At 37.4% G+C, this 24493-nt stretch overlaps 1 protein-coding gene across 3 annotated transcripts in view; it reads left to right on the forward strand.

The window, feature by feature from the left end:
- DYM (dymeclin) overlaps nucleotides 1-24493 on the forward strand; it is a 364500-nt gene that overhangs the window by 93105 nt on the left and 246902 nt on the right. For all 3 annotated transcript variants that reach the window (XM_046671418.1, XM_046671417.1, XM_046671419.1), the window contains 2 exons: nucleotides 13340-13465; nucleotides 14884-15026. In XM_046671418.1, coding sequence (XP_046527374.1) covers nucleotides 13340-13465; nucleotides 14884-15026 — 269 coding nt within the window. The remainder of the gene's footprint in view (nucleotides 1-13339; nucleotides 13466-14883; nucleotides 15027-24493) is intronic.

Consider the following 24493-nt stretch of genomic DNA (forward strand, 5'->3'; position numbering starts at 1 on the left):
GGCCAATAGACACGTGAAAAGATGTTCAACATCACTAATCATCACGGAGATGCAAATCAAAACTACATGAAGATACCACCTTACATATGTTAAAATGGCTATAATCACTAAGCCTAAAAATAGCAAATGTTGGAGAGGGTCTGGAGAGAAGGGAACCCTCATGCACTGCTGATGTGAATGCAAACTGGTGCAGCCACTATGGAAAACAGCATGGAGATTCCTCAAAAACTAAAAATAGAACTACCATATGACCCAGCTATCCCACTACTGGGTATCTACCCAAAGAATTTGAAATCAACAACCCAAAATAACATGCACCCCTATGTTCATAGCAGCACTCTTCACAATAGCCAAGACATGGAAGCAACCCAAGTGCCCATCAAGTGATGATTGGATAAAGAAGATGTGGTATATATATACAATGGAATACTGCTCAGCCAGAAAAAAAGACAAATTCCATTTGTAACAACATGGAAAGACCTGGAGGGAATTATGCTTAGCAAAATAAGCCAGTGTGAGAAAGACAACAGATGGTTTCACTCATATGTGGAATATAAACAAGGACATGGACAAAGAAAACAGTTCAGTGGTTACCAGGGGAAGGGGGTTGGAGTGGGGGTGGGCACAGGGAGTGAAGATGTGCTGACAGATAAGAAATAATGTAAAACTGAAATTTCACAATGATGTAAACTATCATGAACTCAAAAAAAATACACTGGTGACAAATTAGGAAAAAAATATAATGAAGTATGTCTACTAATACTAACTTGGAAGGATATATTCTGTGTTTTTTTTTAAAGCAAATTATGTTATATCCCACTTTTTGATTATGACAATAAAAATATATTCTGGTCAGTGAAAAAAAAAAACAAACAAAAAAACCCCTACAGCTAACATCTCACTTAATGGTGAGAAACTAAGCTTTCTCTCATCTGTGATTAGGAACAAGTCAAGGATGTTGTCTTTCAGCATTTGTATTCATTATTGTATTCGAGGCCCTAGCCAGTGCAATAAAGCAAAGTAAAGAAATAAAAGGCATAGAGATTGGAAAAGAAGAAGTAAAACTATCCTTATTTGCTGGCAATATGATTGTTTGCATTAAAACCTTAAGGAATATACAAAAGCTTTTTGAACTGAAAAGTGAGTTTAACAGGGTGCAGATTGCAAGATGGTTATAAAAAAATCATATACCAGCAGGGCCAGACCCGTTCCTGAGTGGTTAAGTTTGTGCACTCTGCTTTGGCAACCCAGGGTTTCACCAGTTTGGATCCTGGGCTTGGACCTAGCACTGCTCATCAAGCCACGCTGAGACGACGTCCCACATGCCACAACTAGGAGGACCCACAACTAAAATACAGAACTATGTACTGGGGGGCTTTAGGGAGAAGAAGGAAAATTTTTTTAAAAATAACAAAGGAAAAATAAAATCTTAAAAAAAATCATATAGTAGCAGCAAACAATTGGAAAATAAAATTAAAAATTCCATTTTAAAACAATCTGAAAAACATGAAACTGAATTCAACCAATATGTTCACAACTTGTATATTGCCAAGTATAACACATCGCTCAGTGAGATGAAAGACCTGGATGTAGACACATACCCAGTTCAGGATCTGGAACACTCAGCACAGTGAAATGTCAGTGTTTCCCAAGTTGCTCTACAGATTCAGTTCATCACATCGATAACAGGGTTTGCTTGCTTTTTGGTAGAAATTGACAAGCTGATTCTAAAATATATATAGAAATGCAAAGAACCTAGACTATCCAAAAAATATTAAGAACAAATGGAATACTTATACTAAATCACTTCTTGATATACTGTAAAGCTACAATTTTCATGATATTGACATTAATATAGAAAAATCAGTGGATCAGAATAGGGAGTCAAGAAACAGATCTACACTTCCATTGTCAGTTGGTTTTTGAGAAAATCAGCCAAATAATTCAGTTGAGGAGGGAAAGCCTTTTTCAGCTAATGGCTCTGGAAAAGCTGGAGCCATTTTCTTTTCTGGAAAAGAAAAACAAATCAAAACAAAAAAACTTGGATCCCGACCTTCACATATAACACAGAAATTAGGAAAATATACATAACTGTGGCTTAGGCAAAGATAACTTAGGACACAGAAAGCAATAACCATAAAAGAAAAACTTGATAAGTTAAACTTCTTTAAAAACAAAAGTTTTGCCTTATCAGGAGACACTTCAGAAAATGAATAGTCAAATCGCAGAAGGGAGATGTCTGCCAAACATATAGCTGACAAAAAGACTTTATTCTTGAATATATAAAGATCTCTTACAATTTAAAAATAGGCAAATAGCCCAATTAAAAATGGACAAACGATTGAAATTGATACTTCACAAAAAAGATATGTAAATGGCCAATAAGCACATTAAAAGATATTTAATGTGATTAATCAGAAAAATGCAAATTAAAGGCATAATGAGCTATCACTACACACCACTAGAATAGCTAAAATTAAGAAGACTGATAGTACCAAATGTTGGTGAGGATGTGGAGCAAGTGGAATGTTCAAAAATTGCTGTGGGTAAAGAAACCAATCTGAAAAGACTACATACTGTATTATTCCAACTATATGACATTTCGTAAAAGGTAAAACTGTGGAGACAGTAAAAAGCTCAGTGGTTGCCAAAGTTTTTGGAGGAGGGAGGGATGAGTAGATAGAGCACAGGGGATTTTTAGGATAGTGAAACTGTTTCGTATGATACTGTAATCATGGATACATGTTATTAGATGTGTCAAAATTTATACAACATATAACAGCAATAGTGAACCCTTATGTAAGTTATGGACTTTAATGATGTGTCAAATATTGGTTCATCATTTTTAACAAAGATGCTACTCTGGAGGAGGCTGTGCACATGTGTGGCAGGAGTTATATGGGAATTCTCTGTACTTTCTGCTGAATTTTGCTAAGAACCTGCTCTAAAGAATGCTCTAAAAAATAAAATCTGTATTAAAAATATTGCTGTGGGAGTATAAAATGGTACAAACACTTTGAGAAAAGGTTTGACACTTATGAAGTCAAATATTCACCTCTTCTCTCATCCTGCAATATTACTTTCAGGTATTTACCTAAGAGAAATGAAAATATCTGTCTACAAATGACTTGTATGCAAATGTTTATAAAGCTTTATTCATAATAGCCCCAAACTGGAAGCAAAGGCCTGTCAACATCATCCTGTTGTCTCTCTGTACTTAATTCTGAGTAATTTCTTGTGACTTAATGTCCAAGTTACTAAATCTCTCTTCAGCTGGGTCAAATCTGCTTTTAAACCCATTCAATGAGGGGTTTTTTTTGTTCTTTCTTTTTATTCTTTTCTTTTTTGGTTGAGTTTTTAAATTTGGCTATTTTTCAGTTCTAGAAATTTTTTTCTAGAACTTATTTTTTTTTAAGATCTGCTGTATTAGTTTATATAGTTTACAGGTCCTTGGGAAATTTTTGATTTGAAAAATTTGGGTTTTATCCCATAAGTATAGTAGGCATGGATGTGTTTGGTAATTATTATTATTATTATTATTGAGAGAGTTTTGTTTATTTTGTGGGTGTATGGTGGCTCTTGGTCATGTAATCTCATCTATTTGCCTGTTTTTGATTGTTTGCTAGTTTTTGTATTTGTAAAGTTGTAGAATCAGTTTGATAGCTAGCGTGATTTTATCTTTGTTCAGAGAGGATTTCCTCTTTTTTCTGTTGAGTGCCTGGGATTCTTCCTAATTCAGTTTCAGGGCTGAAATTTTCTGGCCACTCAGGCAACTTAAAGCTGGGTTGTAGTCCATGAAAGACTTGATCCACTTGCTGCTCCCCCTTACTTCCATCATGACAATCCCTTTGAGGATCTCCACCCTGTGTGCCGGGGGTGGTTACCTGGGCTTGCAGCCTGGGTGTCAAGTGTTTGTTCCCTGGACTGTCACCCCTCTTAGAAGCTCTGCTCAAATTCCCACCTATGTCTTATGGATCAGGAAACATCCTCGGGCCAAAGCAATTCCTGATGTCAGGCTGATATGTCTAGATTTTCCTAGTGCTTTGAATCTGGGCCTTGTAATTCTTCAGTATTTTACTAGCTCTTCGGTGCTTTTAGGAAGTGCTCTTCCAGACCCTCCCTCATGATTTCTGTTGACTTCATCAGGAAGATTCTTGTGAATTTCCTGTCCATTACTGCTGGAAACGTGGTAGCCTCAACTCCTGTGATCGCTTTAAATGTTATGTGGTTCTATAAATTAATGTATAAGCTGTGTTTTATTACATTTTTTCATTTTCTAATATTAGTTGTGTTTTTATTTTTTTTATTTTAATTTTAATTTTTTTATTTGTTTTGTTTTTTTATTGAGTTATTGATAGGTTACAATCTTGTGAAATTTCAGTTGTACATTAATGTTTGTCAGTCCTGTTGTAGGTGCACCACTTCACCCTTTGTGCCACCCCCCACCCCACCTTTCCCCTGGTATCCACTAAACTGTTCTTAGTCCATAATTTTAAATTCCTCATATGAGTGGAGTCATACACAGATTATCCTTCTCTCGCTGGCTTATTTCACTTAACATAATTCTCTCAAGGTCCATCCATGTTATTGCAAATGGAATGATTTTGTTCTGTTTTGCAGCTGAGTAGTATTCCATTGTATATATGTACCACATCTTCTTTATCCATTCGTCTGTTGATGGGCACTTAGGTTGCTTCCACGTCTTGGCTATTGTAAACAGTGCTGCAATAAACATTGGGGTGCACAGGACTTTTGGGATTGCTGACTTCAAGCTCTTTGGATAAATACCCAGTAGTGGGATGGCTGGATCGTATGGTAGTTCTATTTTTAATTTTTTGAGGAATCTCCATACTGTTTTCCATAGTGGCTGCACCAGTTTGCATTCCCACCAGCAGTGGATGAGGGTTCCTTTTTCTCCACATTAGTTGCGTTTTTAAATGCTAGTTTTAAGTTAGTTGAATTTTAAAAATTTTTCAGCAAATGTTTATTTTCTTGCGTTATGTAGGCTGTAGAGTATGAAAAGCATTATAATAGTGGTGTTCAGAATATATTATGGGAATGCCATTAACCTGCTTGGTTGGTCAAGGTAGGTTTTCTGGAGGAGGTAAAACTAGTCCAAAGTCTTGAATGATGAGTATAAGTTAGCCGAGCAGTTTGCAGATGGGGGTGGAGGATCTAGAGCCCTCACGTAGACTTGGGAGATGTGTGGGAGCGTGGTAACTAGGAAGTGGTAATTGATGGATAGTTGCATTTTACCCCTGTCTGTCTTTAAAATGTACTAGTTAAATGGCTATTTCAGAGGTTTTTCTGTTTACATCATTTTTTCCTTGTGAGCAGAGCTCAAATTTGGGTTCCTTATTTTGAAGCTGACTTTTAAAAACATCAGTCAGCTTCAGCATCACTTACGATAGAAAATGGATTCAATGAGGGTATGTTGAGTAATTATTTTTGCCGTTGCTACTAGTTCTGTTACTTTGGCCCCAGGAGTCTAGTGAGTTTCTATGCAGAACACTAAATCATGGAATAGCGTTTGGAAGCTAGGAGTTTCGGGTATTTTTTGTCATGTAAAATTTGTACATGAATGGATGTATTTTTCTTGTTTTTGGTAAACCCCGAATAATATTAACTCTTCATTGTGCCTACAAGCAGAGTAGAAGAGACTGTTCATAAACAAGTATGTGTGTGCTTATCGCGAGCCACTGTTTCAGATGCTAGGCCTACAATAGTGAATAAGATGTAGATTTTAGTTGTGGGTGGGGTAGGACAGTCAATAAATTAATATATAATGTTAGAATGTGATAAGTGCAATGGAAAAAAGAGTAGTAATGTGGTGGTATTTTAGCTGAGATTGTAAGGGAAGGCTCCTTGTGAAGTGGCCATTTTAATAGAAACCCACGTGAAGTCGGAGAGGGAGTCCTGTTGCTGTCTGATAGGCTAGCATTCCAAACAGAGGGAACAGCAGATGCAAGACCCTGTGGTGGGCGCATGCTTGGTGTATCCAGGGACCGCTAAGTAGGCCAGTAGAGCTAGAGCTGAATGAGCAAGGATGGGTGAGTGATAGATGAGGTAGGATGGTTGGTCAGAAGTCGCAGAGGGGGGACGGCCCAGTGGCCGAGTGGTTAAAGTTTGTGTGCTCCGCTTCAACGACCTAGGGTTTCACCAGTTCGGATCCTGGACGCGGACATGGCACCGCTCGTCAGGCCACGTTGAGGCGGCATCCACAGCCACAGCTAGAAGGACCCACAACTAAAATATAAAACTATGTACTGGGGGTATTTGGGGGGAAAAAGCAATAACAAAAAAAAAAGATCGGCAACAGTTGTTAACTCAGGAGACAATCTTTAAAAAAAAAAATGGCAGAGTGTCTTAGAGGCTAGGTTAAGGACCCTGCGTTTTATTCTAAGTGGGGTGATCGACTATTGGTTGGTTATTGTTTGAATATTTGTCACTCTGTGTACTTAAATTTTCTTCTGCTTTGTGGCTGTAAGCACTGTCTTCAGACAATGAAAGTTGGAAATTAAATTCTTGACACCTTTGCAAAAAAATTTCTGTTGTAGCCATTTCTATTATTTATACCTTTGCTATGTCATTTGAAGCAGTGTTTCATTGTGTACTTAAATTATTTATTCTACCCAGTCAATTTGTTGGAGCCTATTTTAATCCATTTACAGTATTTGAACATTACATCTCTTCCCTACCACCTCTCCCCTCAAACGTGGTAGATTAGTATAACTACTAGTATGAGTAATATTTTCGTGTTGGCTAGTAAGGGAGATTTTTGGAGTAATTAAAATTAGTACATAGATCTGATTCTTATTGGCTACTAGTAGTAGGCAGAATAATGTCCTCTGTGCCCGAGAATGTCCACATTCTGATCCCTGGACTCTGTGAATATGTCACTTTACATGTCAAAAAGATTTTTTAGATGTGATTAAAATTAAGGACCCTTTGATGGGGAGATTGTTCTCTCTCATCCTAGTGGGTCCAATTTAATCACGTGAGTCCTTAAAGGTAGAAGAGGAAACCAGAAGAGTGGATCAGGGAGATGTGACAGAAGGAGTCATGAAAGCCATTGCTGGCTTTGAAGATGAAGGAAGGGATCCGTAAGTCAAAGAATGAGGTGACCTCAAGACACTGGAAAGTGCCCTCAGCTTACAGCCAGCAAGAAAATGGGGACTGGGTCCTACAACTACGAGGAGATGAATCCTTCCGACAAGCCACAGGGCAGGAATGCGTTCTTCCCTAGAGCCTCCGGAATGGGACGCAGCTTGCTGACGCCTTGATTTTAACCATGAGACCTGTGCTGCAGCTAGAGAACTGCAGGATAATGAATTTGTGCTGTTTTAAGCCACTACGTTTGTGGTGATTTGCTAATGGCAGCATATCCAACTTCTCAAAGCAGATGACTTTAGCAAATTGCATTTCTTAAATGTAGAATTCCCTATGGTTCATTCATTTCAATTAGTACTTGTTAAGTACCTATTATTTGCCAGGAAATATGGTAGGGGCCAGGAATGAGAGGTCCCTGTCTTCACCAAACTGTGGTCTATGGTCACATCGTAAGTTGTCAATTTTTAATTTTGTATTTTAAACTTATGTAAAATTTTAAGCATATAAATATAGAGAGAATAATGACCCCCACATGCTTATCACCCAGCTTCAGTAATTATCAATTCATGGCTGCTCTTGTTTCAACTATACGCTTATCCGAAAGCACCTTCCCCCCATTTCTCAGATTATTTTTAAGAAAGTTCCAGGCATAATATTGTATCTGGATAGTCGATTTTATGTGAAGCTTTGCTATGCAGTTATTATCTCCTGTTCCCCAGTGACACGAGAAAAATGCAGACTTTGACTTCATGATCTTTGACGTAGTATACTTTATCATCTATCTGTGAATTCATTTGTAATCGTTAGCTATTTTGGGTCATAAAATTTTCTTTGGTGATTTCTTTGGTGCAAATTAGAAAATCATGTAGATCATATCAACTTGCAGTGAATGCTAATTTTTGGAGTTACAAATAAATTTTAGTGAATAGCTGAATTCACAAATACAGAATCCATGAATAATGAGCATCGGTTGACTATATGTGTAAAGTGATTTTCCGTTTCCTTTGTTCTTTATTTAGGTTGACGACATCACTATCTCTGAGTTCTAAATTTAGAAACCTTAGTCTTTCTCACCCACTTTAAGCATCCAGTTCATCACTGAGTGCTATTAGTTTTATTTTGTTAAATGTCATTCAAATCCAATCTCTCTTTTTCATTCCTCTTGTCATTGTTTTAATTGAGGTCCTCATAATGTCCCAACTAGACAATTTATTGCATGTACTTTTTGTCTCCTGGATTAGTTTATGCATTTCTCCACTTCACTACGCCCTCAACCTTTTATGCCCCACTTTGTGCCACAATCTCTGATTTTGGACACATCAGGCATAGGGTTGAGTCATTCACATTTTTCAGTTTAGAGGCCACTCTCATCCTTGGTTCATGTGAGGCCCATCCCTTCCTCTGTTTAATATTAATCCACTTACTTATTCCCATTTATCCCCATTCCTTACTCCTTTGCTTTCCTGTAAACAGCCATTTTAATGTGTTAATACTTGTATTTTTATATGCATTAGTACAAAATGTTATTCTTATGTGTACATGCATTTTTAATTTACATAAATAGAATTATGTTGTAGAACTCATTCTGTTCTTTACTTTTTCCTCTCAGAACTATTTTTAAGAGTTACCTGTGGGGCCAGCCCTTTGGCAGAGTGGTTAAGTTCGTGTGCTTGGCTTCGGCTGCCCAGGGTTCACCAGTTTGGATCCTGGGCGCCGACCTAGCAGTGCTCATCAAACCATGCTGCGGTGGCATCCCACATAGAGAAACTAGAAGAACCTACAACTGGGATATACAACTATGTACTGAGGCTTTGGGGAGAAAAAAAAGAGGAAGATTGGCCACAGACGTTAGCCCAGGGCCAATCTTCCTCAAAAATAAAAAAAAAGGAAAGAAAGTTAACTGTGATGCTAAATGGACATCTAGTTTGTTACTGTTAAAACCGCTCCATTGTGTGTAGCCACTACGTTTTACTTATCCACTTCCTCAGTGATGGACACCTGGACTGCCTCCAACTTTGCAGTACCACAAATAACAAATGTTTTTGTTATTTATCCATTACTCCATGGTAAATTACCCTAGAGCTTAGCTGTTTAAAACATTGTTTTACAGTTTTTTAGGATCAAGTATCTGGGTATAGTGTAGCTTGGTGCCTCTGACTCAAGTGTCTTAGGAGGTTGTAGTTGAGCTTATGGCTGGGGCTGTGGTCTCATCTGAAGCCTCAGCTAGGGAGGACCTGCTTCCTAGATTTCTTCTTTGGCTGTTGGTGGGATTCCATTCTTTTAGGGTTGTTGGACTGAGGGCCTCAGTTCCTCACTGGCTGTTGACTGGAGGCCTCCCCTTAGTTCTTTGTCTGATGGACTTCTCCATATGTCAGAGGCAGTTGGCTTCCCTCAGAGAAAGCATATAGAAGAGCGAGAGAGGGCACCCAACACAAGCCATTGTCTTTATATAAGATAATCTCTCAGAAGTGGCATCCTCTCACTTTTACTGTATTCTCTTTGTTAGAAGCTAGTCGCTAGATCCAGCCTACACTGAAGGGGAGGCAATTACAACTATCAGGAAGCAGGGTTATTGGGGGTCATCTTAGAGGTTGCCTACCACAGTCGTCAAACATATTTCTGTGAAGTTTTCTTTGGCATATATACATATACTGGGTCATGGGTTGTCCTCTAAAATGACTGTGTTGGTTAATATTCCCATCAGCAGTACATGAGGGTTTATATATCATCGTATAACTGCCAATACTTTACATTTTCTGGGGCATAAAGGAATACCACATTGTTTTAAACATTGTTTATATCTTTTGGTCTTTTCTTCTAGCAGAGTTCTTGCCTTTTTTGCAGGAGTTGCTTGTAATATTCTAGATATTAGTCCCTTGTTCTTCTTTCAGTCTATCATCTGCCTGTTAACTTTGTTCAAGGTTTCATTTGTTGAGCAATAATCCTTAATTTTGATGTAATTAAACACTTTTTTTTTGGCTTTATGGTTTGTGCTCTTAGGCTTTTATTTTAGAAGTTTTTTCTTGTGCTTGTGTTAACAAACATTATTATTGTACATTTTATTCTGTTAACTTTAGTTTTACCATTCACATCCAAGTCTTTAATTCATCTATGGTAGGTCTTTAAGTATGTTGTAAGGTAGGACTCTATCGTTATTTTTCTTTATGAAATAAGCCAGGTTTTTCCCAGCACCATCTTCTGTACAATCTGTTCTCCATTGATTTGTGGATCCATCTTTATTGTATGTTGTTTCCATATATACATAGGGCTGAGCTGTACATTCAGTTCTCAGTTGAGTTCCATTGGTTTGTCTGTTTTTGTGTGGGTGCACATACCACGCTGTTTTATTACTACAGCTGTATAGCGTGGCTTCATATCTGGTAGGGAAAGTCCCTCTCTTCACTCTTCATTTTCAGGGTTCACTTAGTTATGTGTTTATTCTTTCATAAAAATTTTAAGAGTCAGTTTATGAAGTTCCTGAAAAAAGTGCAATGAGAATATTGGTTGTGGTTGCGTTGACTTTAAGATTAATGTGCATAGAATTGTCTTCATAGTATTAAGTCATTCCATTCAGATCATCCTGTGTGTTGTTTATTAGTGTTTTATTAGTGCTTTATTAGTTGTTTATTAATACTAATAAATGCTAATAAATGGATGCTTGTCAGCAAGATGAATAGAAGATATCCTCTCAGTCAACCAACAGCACCCTGGATCCTTCTCTCATGAAATTCCCTTTACATTTTTGTTGCAGTGAGTGTTCCTTTTGTATTACGATCGTGTATTACATGACCTCAACCTATTTCTTCCTTTTTTGCTATTTTAAGTTATGTATGCCTTGTATATTATGCTGATGAATCTATTCAGGAAGTCCCAGTCAATCAGTTCCAATCAAAATCAGAGCAGTAAATATCCCTCTGTCTGTTCATCATTTATCCATTGAGTGCCTATTATGTACTAGAGTTGGGAATACAAACAACATTGAAAAAATGAAAGGGTCTCTAGCTGGCATCTCATGTGTTCTAGTAAGAAAGACTTGGCTGCAAATAAATGCCACTCTTACTTTAGGTCTTAACTTAATGCTACTTTTTTAGAGGAGTTTTCTTTTGATCCCACGGTTCAAATCTGGTCCCCAAAATCCTTTCTTATTGTTACTTGCTCTTTTTCTTTATGGCCTTTTTGGAGTAATTTTTATTTGAATTCTCTTTTCTTCACTAAATTGTAAGCTCCATAAAGGCTAGAGCCCTATCTGTTTGTTGATGGATGTCCACATATTGCATAATGCCTATCTAGACATAGTAAGAGTAAATTCTTTGTACTTCAGTTCATGTATCATTCAACAATACAATGTCGTAAACAATTTGATGGAATTTTCATCTGTAGGCCTATGAAGCACACAGGAGGAATCACTTAGTTCTCTTTAGGACTTCTGGGGAATGGATTTTTAGCTTGGTACGAAACTTAATGTCATGTTGAGTGAATATTCTTATGTGCTATGAGCTTTCCCTACCTCCCAACATCAAACCGTCTGCTCTTCACCCTATAGCTTCGCAGAGTTCTGTGGCAAGAGAGGAAGATCCAAGGGTTAACACTTTTCCTGTTCCCCAGCTTCTGATTTTGTTTGACCCAATTAATTTTGAAGGAGAATAACCCTCTTTTCTAAATATACACTTTTTTCCCCAAGGTTGTAAGACGTACTATTTATTAATAGTCGTAGTTTTCAGTTTAAACTAACTGAAACAATTCCTTTCTGATCTGGGACATGGAATCAGGTGTTAAATTGTAAACTGGTGCAGTTGATTCTTTCTTATTGATGCAATGACATTAATGAATGTGTTAGAGGTGATCACCTGACTATAAGCTCTACCCTGTGGCAAGATGCTTGTTCTTCAGGATTTGGTTAAGCCTTAACTCAACTGAGAAGCCTAGCGAATTGACTACAGAGTATGGATTCCTGACAGACACAGGCTGTATGAATACATGTAAAATGTTTTGGGTTCCAAGTACCCAAATCAGCATTAATGAAGAATTAATGAATCATAACATGACACGTCAGGTTTGTCTTTCATTCAACTCAAGAGATAAGAACAGATACAAGAATTGCATTTTATGTAGTTAATATTTACAACAATAATTATGGAAATTTCAGGAGAGAGAGTTTTACAGTACTTTAAAAGTCGTATTTCTGAGTATTACTGAGATTTATTCATTATATAATAAGATCAATTACTTGGGCCTTTGTGTTTGTTTCGTATACTTTGTTTTTAAATGATTTTTCTATCAGCAATAACTCCTTAAAATAGCTGGGAGAATTTAAGTTTGCCCAGGCCTAGGATGAAGTCTTCTTTAATTTGTTTGAGCCTCATTTAAGTGGACGTTAAGTATTTTTCTTTGGGCTTTCCATTAATATTTCAGTTCTGTAAAAATATTTTGATATTCTTTTGGAGCTATTAGTCTTTTTGCTGTGTTGTTGAGATTTCCACTTTCCTGGTCTAACATGTTACTTTTCCCCATGATAATTGTGTTTAAACTTTTGCAATAACTGAAGATTTCTTGATGCATTTATTCCTGTTTGTGCTCCCTGCTCAGCCAAGACTTTGTTTCCTTTTTATTTGATCTAAAGTTTGTTTTCTAAAAGAGGTTAATGATCTGGGGAGGAAAAGAGTAATCCTTCGTAACAGAAATATGCTTAATAAAACAAGAATAATTTGTTTACTGTTCATATTTTGCTGAACATGCAGAGTTGGCCTTGAGAAAGTGGACACTGGAGATAGAAGATCCAGGGTATACCACTGTTCTTATTGTAAAGCGATTTTCAACTCGAAAAGGCATTGTTTTCTTCCCTACACTGTGTCTTTCCTTCAGTTTTACAATCTGAATATTTGTTTCTGCATTATGACTAGACAGGGATGAACTTTAGAGTGGATCTGTGAAGCAGAGCACTGCTGGTAACTATTTCCATTATACACTAATAGACTTGGCATTCAGTATGAGATGAGAACTGGAATTAGCCAAGTAATGGGACACGTGACCCAAGTACAAGAGCTAATGACTGGGAAATGGTTTCGTATTTTGGCTTGACTTATAATTTTTATGTTAAACATATTAGTATTTTTTTATAACAAGAAACGTTGAATATTTGAGTTTTTAAATGTGTAGTTTGGTTAGAAAAGAGCAGTACCTTAATCTTCCAAAATGGTCATTCTTCTGTTTTGTTTTCCTCTTTCTCCAGAGATATCACATATGAGATATCAGTAGAAGCCGTATCAACCATGATTGTTTTCCTTTCCTGCCAACTCTTCCACAAGGAAGTTTTGCGACAGAGCATCAGTCACAAGTATTTGATGCAAGGTCGATGGTATGTTTCTGTTTTAAATTTGTGTGTTTTTTTATTGTGTAAATCTGTATTTCTGGTCTTGTCTGCTTACCTTAGTATTGTCCCGTATCTCCAACCACACATTTCTTCCAGTTGCTCTGTCAGCGCTTAAAACCCAACATGTACAGAACCAAATTCTGTTTTCCTGTCCAAACTATCTGTTCCTTCTGCCCCTTGTCCCCCAGCTTCATTACCTTCCCTAGTGGTTTCTTTGTAGAATTGAAACTTTGAAGTCATCTTTCTTCTTCCTTCTGCATCATTCTCTAAGGACTTATCCAGTCACATTTGTTCATTGAAATTATTTTTATATCCTTTCCTTCTCAGCAGTCCCACTGAAACTACAGTCTCATTGAAATAATCTCTGCCCCCGTCACCATGTGTTTGGACTGCTTCCCCAGCCTCTCAACTGACTGTTCCTACTTGCGTTTAGCCAACAAATATTTATCATGTGCTAACCATGTGCCAGGCATGTGTTAGCATGTGGGGCTGTGCTCCTGAGCAGAAGCTTACAGTCTCCTACTGGGTGAGGATGGGAAGGGACAAATATTAAATACACACACTCACTTCCATGCATGCACATGCACACACACACATCTTCTGTTGACACAATCTTCACAGAAGTTTAGAATGGAAAACGAATACAAATAGCTTTGATTAAAGTTCTCAGGGAATTGGGAGCTTTGTCTTTTTCTTGTCATTCTTGCTGCCTTGATTGTGTCTGTGGCACATTCACAGAACCCCTAAGGGCTCTTTGGAACATACTTGAGAATCACTGGTAATAGTGAAAGGGCCTGCGCTTTGGCTCAAGAGTGTTAAAAAGTTTTCTCTAGATCGCAGGAATTGACTTATCACCAGTTTGGGGGCACATATCCCATTTCACCTATTTCCTCTCCCTTCTCCTCTCATTCCATTACTTAAGAGCAAAGAATATTAACATTAAAAAAATTCTGTATACCTATGTATAGATTTTTTATATTTATGCAAAAATTGAATAATGTCATACTTAAAAAGTGTATTCTTTCATAGCATTGCTTTTTAAGTTGTGTGCTTTTCCCCACTGCTCCTATGTTACTCCCTCCCTTCAAGTGCCAGGTACTGTTTTATACACTGAATTGATAATATCTCACCTGTCATGCAGATTACAAGTAAGGTAACTGTAGCCCAAGAGTCGAAGCGATTTGACCTGTGACTTTTGGCATGGTGAGGGGGAAGCCAGAATTAGGCCTCAAGTCTTATCTCAAAGCCCATGGTCTTCACCATCATGTGACAATGCTAGATCTCTTTGAATTATGCTAATCCCTTTATAGTCATAGATTCTATAGGTTATATTTGTCGTTATACAAAATCAGATGACTCCCATATATATGAGTTTGACTTTCTTATTTTTTCTTCTTGTGTAGTCTTCCATACACCAGCAAACTTGTGAAAACCTTATTGTATAACTTCATCAGACAAGAAAAGCCGCCGCCTCCGGGAGCGCACGTTTTCCCTCAGCAGTCAGAGGCGGGAGGACTGCTCTACGGCCTTGCTTCAGGAGTAGCAAGTAAGCCCTGTCGGATTTCGTCAGCTCTTTGCTGTGCGCCGATTCTGTCTAATTAGTCGTAAGAAATTCTCTTCACTTGGCTGCCACTGCTGACAGTTATACTGGATCTGCGCATCTGGCTGAATGTGAAATACTGGAAGTAATTTAAAATATGTTTTCCATTTGCTGCAGTGATTTGTGCGGTGAAATATATGCAAATGATGAATAGATTATTTACCTATAAGACACCGTTTTTCAAGAAAAGTGTTTATGAATATGCATATTGCATGAGTTCTAGCTGTGCAATGTGAATACAGTTAAGCTCATGGCAGCTTTTTCCTGCTTGTGTTTTATGAGGAAATCACTCTATTTTAGAAGCTATTATTGGTTAGGATTTTACATGACTAATTAGGTGTAGTTTTCCTGTTATACTCAGTGTTTCATCTGCTCAGTGACAAATTAGCACATTTTGAAGAGTTTTGTAATAAATTCTGAAGTGGCACAAACGTGAGTTTTATCAGATTGGAAGCACATTTCATTAACGGGAGAAAGTCCCCACTGTGCAGGAAAGCTTCATGTGTTCAAACCTAAGGACTCTACGAAGTGCAAGAGAACCTGGTTCTCCCCTTGTCAGTGCGGAAGACCTGGGTCGTGTGAGGTTATAAGAACTGAACTTTTGCTTTATTCTGAAGGAGAAACAAAAACTAGACCGACACTTTGGCGGCTGTAAAGTCTGCAAGGGTGCTCTTAGTAAACTAGCAATATACGTTCTACTTAATTACAGCGTGCGGAGTTGAGCACGAGAATGGCTTCGTGTGTCCCCTGGGAAGTCTTCATTAATCCACTATTGTTTTCTTTTTTTGATCATTAAACTGGTGTAAGTATTTAAAAGCTGAGTAATTTCCATACTCCAATATGTTTGAAGAGTTTTGAGGAGATAGGGTATAAAGAGTATAGTATAATTGCTTTCTTTAAAGCAATGGGAATACTTTGCAATTTTTTTTTTAAAGTAAACGTAGATTTGTGTATGGTGTTTGGTTTTTCTTGAAGTTATGTGTCATCGGAAGGAAGTGTAGTATGGTATGTGGTGTCATTAGTTACCAGGTGCCAAAAAACTTGACTTTTAATTTTACATCTGCTCCCACCTAGTTGGCAGCGTATCCGAAGGAAGTCCCTTAATTTGCCTAGCTCCCAGGTTCTTGTCTTTCAAATGAGAAGATTGGGATAGATGATCACTGAGATTATTTCCACCTCACTTTCAATGATTCTATGGTCTTTTCCTCCACCATTTTAAAATTTAATATTCAGTTAAGTTAATATTTAATCATAAAATAGACATCGTTTTTAGTGTGCTATAGTCACAAGACACTTTACATAGCTTTCTTCCTAAATCTTCATAAAATTATTCATGTAAAGGTATAAATCATCTTGGAGGAATTATTCATTATTTCACAATATATGACTCAAAGGATTATAAAAACAAAAAGACATTCTCCTTTTAAAAAACACAGTTATGTGCCATGGGCAAAATAAAATGTAAAAAAGATCACAGTCGTGTAATTCTTGTCAACCTTAAAAATAAATAGCTAATTATTTTACCAGTAAAACAAGTCTATTTGAGAACAGCCAAAGAATTGCAATTTAGAATGTGCATGCTATGGCAGACCGTAGGCAAATCCAACAATCAAAGGAGAGGGATGTTAGTTTATAGGAAACAAGGAGAAAGTTGGGAAGGGTTGTTTTGAATGAAAGTCCGTTGGAGAAAAGCAAGAATTCAGGATGGTGATAGTTTGTCATTGGCTGAGTTGCTGGGGTAGTCCATTTCTGTTGGGGATGCAGTGTACTTTTCTTCCTATAATTAAGGATTCTTTCCTGTTGAGACTTCTGTTGGGGTCTGTAATGGATGATTCTTCATGTTGAGACTTCTTTTGTTGGGGTCTGTAATTGACCATCTTTCCTGTAATTGACCTCGCGTGGTACTGCGTGGGAGCTCCCCCTTCTGGCAGCCTAACTCCGTTTTTAAATGAGGTTTCCCTTTATTAATTTTACATTTTGAATTAAGCCAGATTCCAGGAAAGTCATTCAAATTGACAAAATTTGACTTTAGTTGTGTGATCACTTTTGTTTTTTTTTGAGGAAGTTTAGCCCTGAGCTAACCACTGCCAATCCTCCTCTTTTTGCTGAGGAATACTGGCCTTGAGGTAACCTCCATGCCCATCTTCCTCTACTTGATATGTAGGATGCCTACCACAGCATGGCTTGCCAAGCAGTGCCGTGTCCACACCAGGGATCTGAACCAGTGAACCCTGGGCCACTGAAGCAGAATGTGCAAATTTAACCGCTGCACCACTGGGCCAGCCCCGGTTGTGTGATAACTTTTGGTGATCTTTTGCTTGGTAGTTAAAGAATTTTCTTACTCTAATATTAGCTTGAGGAAAATATGATTTGGAGGTTCTTCACTGAAAAAAAATATGTTGCAACACTAGATGCAAATGATAAACTTTTGAGTTATATTCATTTTCATTGGGATTGAATTTTTCCTACGTATAGAAAGCATTTCCTTTCATAGCAGTATGTGTATTGTATGTTTTGCTTAAATTATTTCCTTTAAAACAGTGCCTTATTTTGAAAACCTTCATGGTTTTGGATAGCAAAGGTTTGTTTGCACTGGCAGGGGAAGAGGAGAATCCTTGTATGAGACCTGGATCCAGATGAGTAGTGCCACATGTCTGGGCCCTCACAGGAGTTAGGCAAGGCCTTCTCCAGTTTGTTTCACTTTTTCAGATTTCTTTCTTGTTATTCCATTAGTTGTTTCCCAGACTCCAGCAAAAACTCTGTTACATCTTGCATGCCTGACACTCTCTTCATGCCTTTGCTTGAGTTACCTCTTTAACCTAGAATCCTACTTCCTCCTCTCCCTGACTTTGATTTTCTGCCCATCCAAATGTTTAGGTCCATCTCAAGCACCGCCTTCTCCACCAAGACTTCCTTTTCTCCCTCCTAGCTAGATATGATCTTTTCCTGTGGCACTTAACACTGGTTTGTGTCCTGATTACTTGTAGCAGCATCATTCTGCCTACATTGGCTCTGCACACAGTAAAATGAGAACTCACATGTATGTAGCACTTCTGAGTTTACAGAGCAACCTTTTCTGCATCTCACTTTATTTTTATAGCAACCTTGTGAAATAGATGGTTTTAGTTTTTAATGTGATAGATGAAGAGTTGTTCCTGGTTATTAAATTATTTGTGTAAGGTCACAGAGGAGAGTGGTGGTGTTGGTTTGCACTTGAGCTCATTTCCTTTGACTTCTGAGCCTTTGCTGTCTTGTCCTTCATTGTCACCACCTGAGTCCTGAGTGTGTAATCTGTTCCTTGACTAACGTGACGGTGTTGACTGCAGTATCCAGCAGAGCCCCTTCCATCTGTAGACTGTCAAAAAGTACTTGTTGGGCATAATTAAATACCAAAAGCTAGTACTTGTCTACACAAGGTAGGTGTGAACTCAGTTATAATAACATGTTTATCATTTATTGAATGCCTCTGTTTGCCAGACACTTCAGAGACTACGTATGTGGTTTCATCTGCTCTTTATTTTTCTTTTCTAACATTTTGTTAGGGAAGATTTCAAAGATGTACAGAAGTAGAGAGAATACTAGAATGAACCTCTGTCTACCCGCCACCCATCTTTTTTTTTTTTTTTAAGATTAGCACCTGAGCTAACAAGTGTTACCAATCTTTTTTTTTTTTCTTTTCTGCTTTATCTCCCCAAATCCTCCCAGCACATAGTTGTATATCTTAGTTTTTGGTCCTTCTAGTTGTGGCATGTGGGACATCTCCTCAGTGTGGCCTGATGAGCAGTGCCATGTCCACGCCCAGGATCCGAACCAGCGAAACCCTGGGCCGCTGAAGCAGAGCGCGAGAACTTAACCACTAGGCCCCGGGGCTGGCCCCCAGCACCACCCATCTTTGAGAATTATCAACGTTTTGCTAACTTTTTCCCCACTTATCTCCCTCCTCCTCTTTTTTAAAAAACTGTATTTGGAGATAAAGTTTATACGTATAGAAAAGTTCCAAAGATAAAAATATTATTAAAAAATTGATATCCCTTTCCAGATTGGTTTATTATTAACATTTTATCCCATTTGTTTGTATTTGTATTCTCTCCTTCCTTCTCTGTCTTACTCTGTGTGCACACGCACGCACACACACACCCTTTTTTTTTTAACCATTTGAAGGTAAGTTGTGTACATCATAGCTCTTTGTCCCTAAATATTAGAATATTTCTTAAAAGGGGATGTCTCTTACACAACCACAGTACACTTATCAACTTCAGTAAGATTTACATTCAGCTACTCTTAAAAACAAATGAGGTCGGCATTTGTTTCTACCTCCGTAAGAATAAAGAAATGGAGATTTTCCTTTATATTTTAAAATCACCTTTATTAAGTATAGTATCATTTGGGTTGCACTTAAATTGAATCTTTACAATTAGGTTTTCCTGTAACTACTCTGTCATCAGTTTAACTTGGACTAAAAGCTCCTTGATGAAGCACATACCTTCTTCTTTCTGCTTGTTATTGGTCCTGTGGAACAGTGAGTGCTTAAAAGATGTTTGATCAGAATGTAATAAATAATTAGAGGAATTATTAATATATTTTAATTACTAGTAGTAAGGTTTTTGCAGTTAATGAGAGTCATGAAAATTAGTTTGTATAGATTTTGTTCTTTCATAAAAAAGGGTTTTCAGATGTGTCAAGTATGATTTATTTCTTTCACTGGAAGTGGTTAGAATGAATTATATATTCATATATTACTTTATCTGGCAACATCTATAAGACATGCTGACAAGCCTCTATTCATAATTTTTCAGTACAAGAAAAAAATGGTTTCCTTCCTATCAATAGTTTTTTAATTTAGAAATTCCACTAATATGCTGACAAAAGGGAAAAAGAATCAATTGGTATATCGCTTTACTGTTTAGAAAAAAATACTGCAGTTTTAATTAATGTGGTATTTTTCTTTTTTCCTCCCCTAAGCCCCAGGATGTAGTTGTGTATCCTAGTTGTATGTCCTTCTATTTCTTCTGTGTGGGATGCCGCCACAGCATGGCTTGATGATGGTGGGTAGGTCCACACCCAGCATCCGTACCAGTGAACCCTGGGCTGCCAAAGCAGAGCGCATAAACTTAATTAACTACTATGCCACCGGGCTGGCCTTATGTGGTATTTTTTAATGAATCATAGAATTCCAGGATTAGGAAGATGATGATAAAGGTCATCCAGTGGGTCCCAAATATTAGCAGAGCCACCTGGCATACTTTAAAAAAAATGCATGTGCATGTACTTACACCTTGGAATTTCTAAGTCATTAGACAAGAGGTGGGGCCCAGTCCTATACATTTTCAATAAGCATTCTAGATGATTCTGATATAGCTGATCCTTTTCAGCACCACTTGTGTGGTGTAGGTCCATTTCCTGTGCTTGAATCTGTTGTGCTGTGAGCCCATGATGGCAGACAATTGAGCCAGTGCTATTAACTACTGAGTAATGCATTGTTTTGAGGCAGCTCTGATGGGTTTAATTGACCTTCTTTTCTTAGTTTCTCTCCTTACCGCTTTCTTTATTGCTGATGAGGTCCAGTTTATCAGGATCAATCTTTATGTCCGACCATCAGTACAGTACTCCAGCATGGAATGGAACACTAACCTCCCTGATTCTGGACACTGTACTTTTTATTAGTCTAAACCAGGTAACTCTTTTGTCAGATAATATTTGATTATTAATGAATTTATGTCAATTTTATCTTGTAAGTCTTTTCCATATGTGTAACTTTTGTGTCCTATTTTATCCCTTCAGGTTTTACATACACAGGTACAGAACTTTCAGTGTGTCTCGGTCAGATTAATTTTGTTAGGTGTGGTGTGGTCCGTAATTCCAGCCAAAGAATAAGATTTTCTCTTATTTTCAGCTCTAGATCATCATTAAAGAACTATTTTGGGGCTTCCTGCTTTATTCAGGGTTGTGTCGTTGACACCATAGTGAGAGAAGATTGACGCATTCTAATTCCTGTGTGGAAAGCAAAGTGTTTCTGTAGGTGGCACACGTAAAATAACAACGAAAATTCGTGTAGCTAGGAAATTGGTGATTTTTCTATGTAGAATACATTTCATTTCCTGGAATCCCTGTGAGGATTTGCTGTGGGGACAGTAGCCCAGTTTTCCCAGGCAGCAGAGTTTAGGGTTAATAAGGATTCCTGTAGTTGCCCCTGACTTTGAGGACTCACCCACAAGGATCCTCACGAAATTGGAGCGAGTAATCCCCCTGTGCAAGAGGTGCTGGGCAAGTTTCCTGTGAGTTCAAACCAGGCCCTCCATCTCCTCCCGTATCTCCTCTCTGGATTACACCACAGGGACCTCTCAGCTGCCTTTTCTTTCCTCTAGGTCTTGGAAGTCCTTGTGGGGAAGGGTGGATTTCCAGATCTTGATAATTGAGAATCAGAGGATTTGGAGTGGAGCTCAGTGTGATCTTAGACAAGTTCTTCAACTCTTTCAATCTCATTATCCTGCTTTATAAAGCTGATAAATGTAAGACTTTTTGTACCAGGTTATTGTGAAGAATAAATGAAATATTTTGTATAAAATCACTTCTAAAACTATACGACATCCATCCTCCTGTAAATAACTTTGTTCCCTGCACCAAACCTCTGCTGCTTCTTGCTAATTAAAATCAAAATAATTTAAAAGAAAATAAATTTAATTAGATGAAGTTAGTGATCAGAAAAATCTCTGACAAGTTTATGTAAGACAATTTAAAATTTAAAGAGAATATTTTATCTTTTTGGTCTGCTCAAACTTTAAATTTTAAGTAAAAAATGTTTTGAAACACTGACTAAATTGAACACACCAGCCATCTTTTTGCTCTTTCTCCAACTGGCTTTTCGTTTTATATGGTGCAAAATTTGGCCAATGACAGTCAGAAAGGAAAATCTGATTGTTAAATAGATATTGCCCACAAGAGATTTCTCCCTGCTGCTTAAATGGACTTGCCTTGACAACGATTGCTATGGTACCACTTCTTATTCACTAATTTATCTGAAGGATTATATTTTCCTTTTGATAGTTTGTTTATAAAATTAGCCAGAGGTTTTAATAAAGAAAAGACTAGATTCTGACCCAGCCTGAATTTTAATAAGTGTTTCAAATGTTCAACTAATCAAAGATAACAGTCGTATTGGTAGTCTTAGTTATAGTCAGTAAAGCATTGACTTCTGAATTCTTACTTTATAAACACATTGCCCTACCCTGTTAGAGATGTTCTACGAAGCAAGTGACTGGAGACCCTTACCTCTATGATTTGGCGTGTGATGGAGGGTGTATGGCGGTAACTAGTAGTCAGCTTAGACTGCTGTAACCAAATACCGTGGACTGAGTGGCTTGAACAACAGACATTTATTTCTCACAGTTCTGGAGGCTGGGAAGTCGAAGATCAAGGAACTGGCAGGTTGAGTCCTTGGTGAGAGTTCTCTTCCTAGCTTGCAGATGGTTGTACTGTATCTTCACATGGCAGAGAGAGGAAGCTCTGGTGTTTCTTCCTCTTCTTATAAGGGCACTAACCCCAGCATGGGGGCTCCACCCCATGACCTCATCTAAACCTAATCACCTCCCAAAGGCCCCACCTCCCATTACCATCACATTAGGAGTTAGGGCTTCAATATATGAATTTTGGGGGGACACAAACGTTTAGTCCCTAATAGGTGTTAAGTGGGTCATGCTGGAATTCCCCTCACTGAAATTCTCAGTTTGGGAGGCCACTGGTCTCTTTTGTATGTTGATGGCTAATGTACTTTTCAGCTGCAGTCATTCTTTATTTTAAACCACAACCCTCCTTGGTGGTGGTGGTGGGAATTGTGGCCAAAGTGGATCACTCACAGCCCATTCCAACCTCATTAATATATATATATATATATTTTTTTTTTAAAGAAAAGCATTCCAGAATGTATAAAGAACCCCTCCAAAAACAATTCTGTGATTGAAACAGATTATTTTCTTTTCTGATTTTGGAGACCACCACTTATATCGTCCTTTGGAGGAACCGGCTCTAGATTTTGATAGTTAAGCCGTATGGAAGAGGTACAAGTATTAGACTCTGGCTGTTGGTAATAGATAGACCTAGAATTGAATGCCAGTCCTGCCATTTACTAACTGGGTGTTCTTGGGCTATTGAATGTCTCAGTGACTCAAATTCATCAAGGTAGAATGAGGACAATACTTTTCTTTCTAGGGCTACTAAGGTGATCGAATGGGCAAAAGTATAGGGAAGAGCCTGGCACATAATAAAAGATCACTATTAGTAACAAATATTACATGGTAATATTTAAAAGATAACTCTTGTTTAGAAAAAAAGCCAATGACCTTATAATGATTTACAAGTTTACTCATTTTTAGTGTAAATAAATTATGAAAATATCTGATATTTGGTATATACACTTATAATAAGAGACTTCAGATAGTCACTAAAAGAATTATGATGTTGAAATTTAATATTGTGAGAAGGAAAAATAAGTTATATCATTTATTCAGTTTTTCTTTTGATTCTATCCTTACTTCTTTCACCCTTTTAATATATTTTCAAGCTTTTTAGTTGCCTCTAATGCCTAAAATAAGGATGAAGCAAGGAAGGGTTGACCTTGAAATTTCTTGTGTGTTTTTTCATTATAAGACAAAGCTGTAATGTGATTATAACTGAGTATTTAATGTTTTAAAGAGCCAAGCCTAATTAAATGTGTTCTGCCAAACTGCGCTTTCCATCACAAGTACTGAGGTTTTACACAATAACTTTTGATATATGGCTTTTCCATTTGAATGAGCCATCAAAAATGTTTTTTTTTCCTTTTGCTTGCAGTGGTGGATGTCCTAGCCAAATTATAAGGCCAAAGTAATGATTATTTGTTTAGGCAAATGCTGTAATAGAGAAATTAATAAAGTAGACTTTGAAGATTGACTCATATTTCTCCCAATTGCTGTTACTGAGAAAGCTGTTGAATTCATTGTGATAGGTATGGTATGCGGTGATTGTAATTTATTTTACATGATGGTTATTTTTCTCTTCAGTTTTGGCTTTTTCTGGGCTGACTCATTGAGAGAAAGAAAAACTACAGTAAGAGAAAAAGTATGTGGCACTCAGAATCAGGCATAGTTGTGAAAACATTTCTAATTAAAGCACTTTGAACTGTCAAGAAAAAGTGTTTTATAAACAATAATTACATTCTCAGTTCATTTTTATTTGGAATGATTTGGTAGATTTTATATACCATGTGAAAGAATGACTTTTTTTCCTTTCTTTATTTTAAGACTGAACTCATTTTGTGACTTATAAATATAGTTAATTTCAGTTTACTGTTTCTCCGTGGTGGTTCTTTACACGGATACCCCGAGCGTTTAGATTAGTATCTACAAAACGACTGTATTCAGTTGTGGAGTAGTGAGATA

The sequence above is a fragment of the Equus quagga genome, chromosome 9 (assembly GCF_021613505.1).
Source record: "Equus quagga isolate Etosha38 chromosome 9, UCLA_HA_Equagga_1.0, whole genome shotgun sequence".
Lineage (NCBI taxonomy): Eukaryota > Metazoa > Chordata > Mammalia > Perissodactyla > Equidae > Equus > Equus quagga.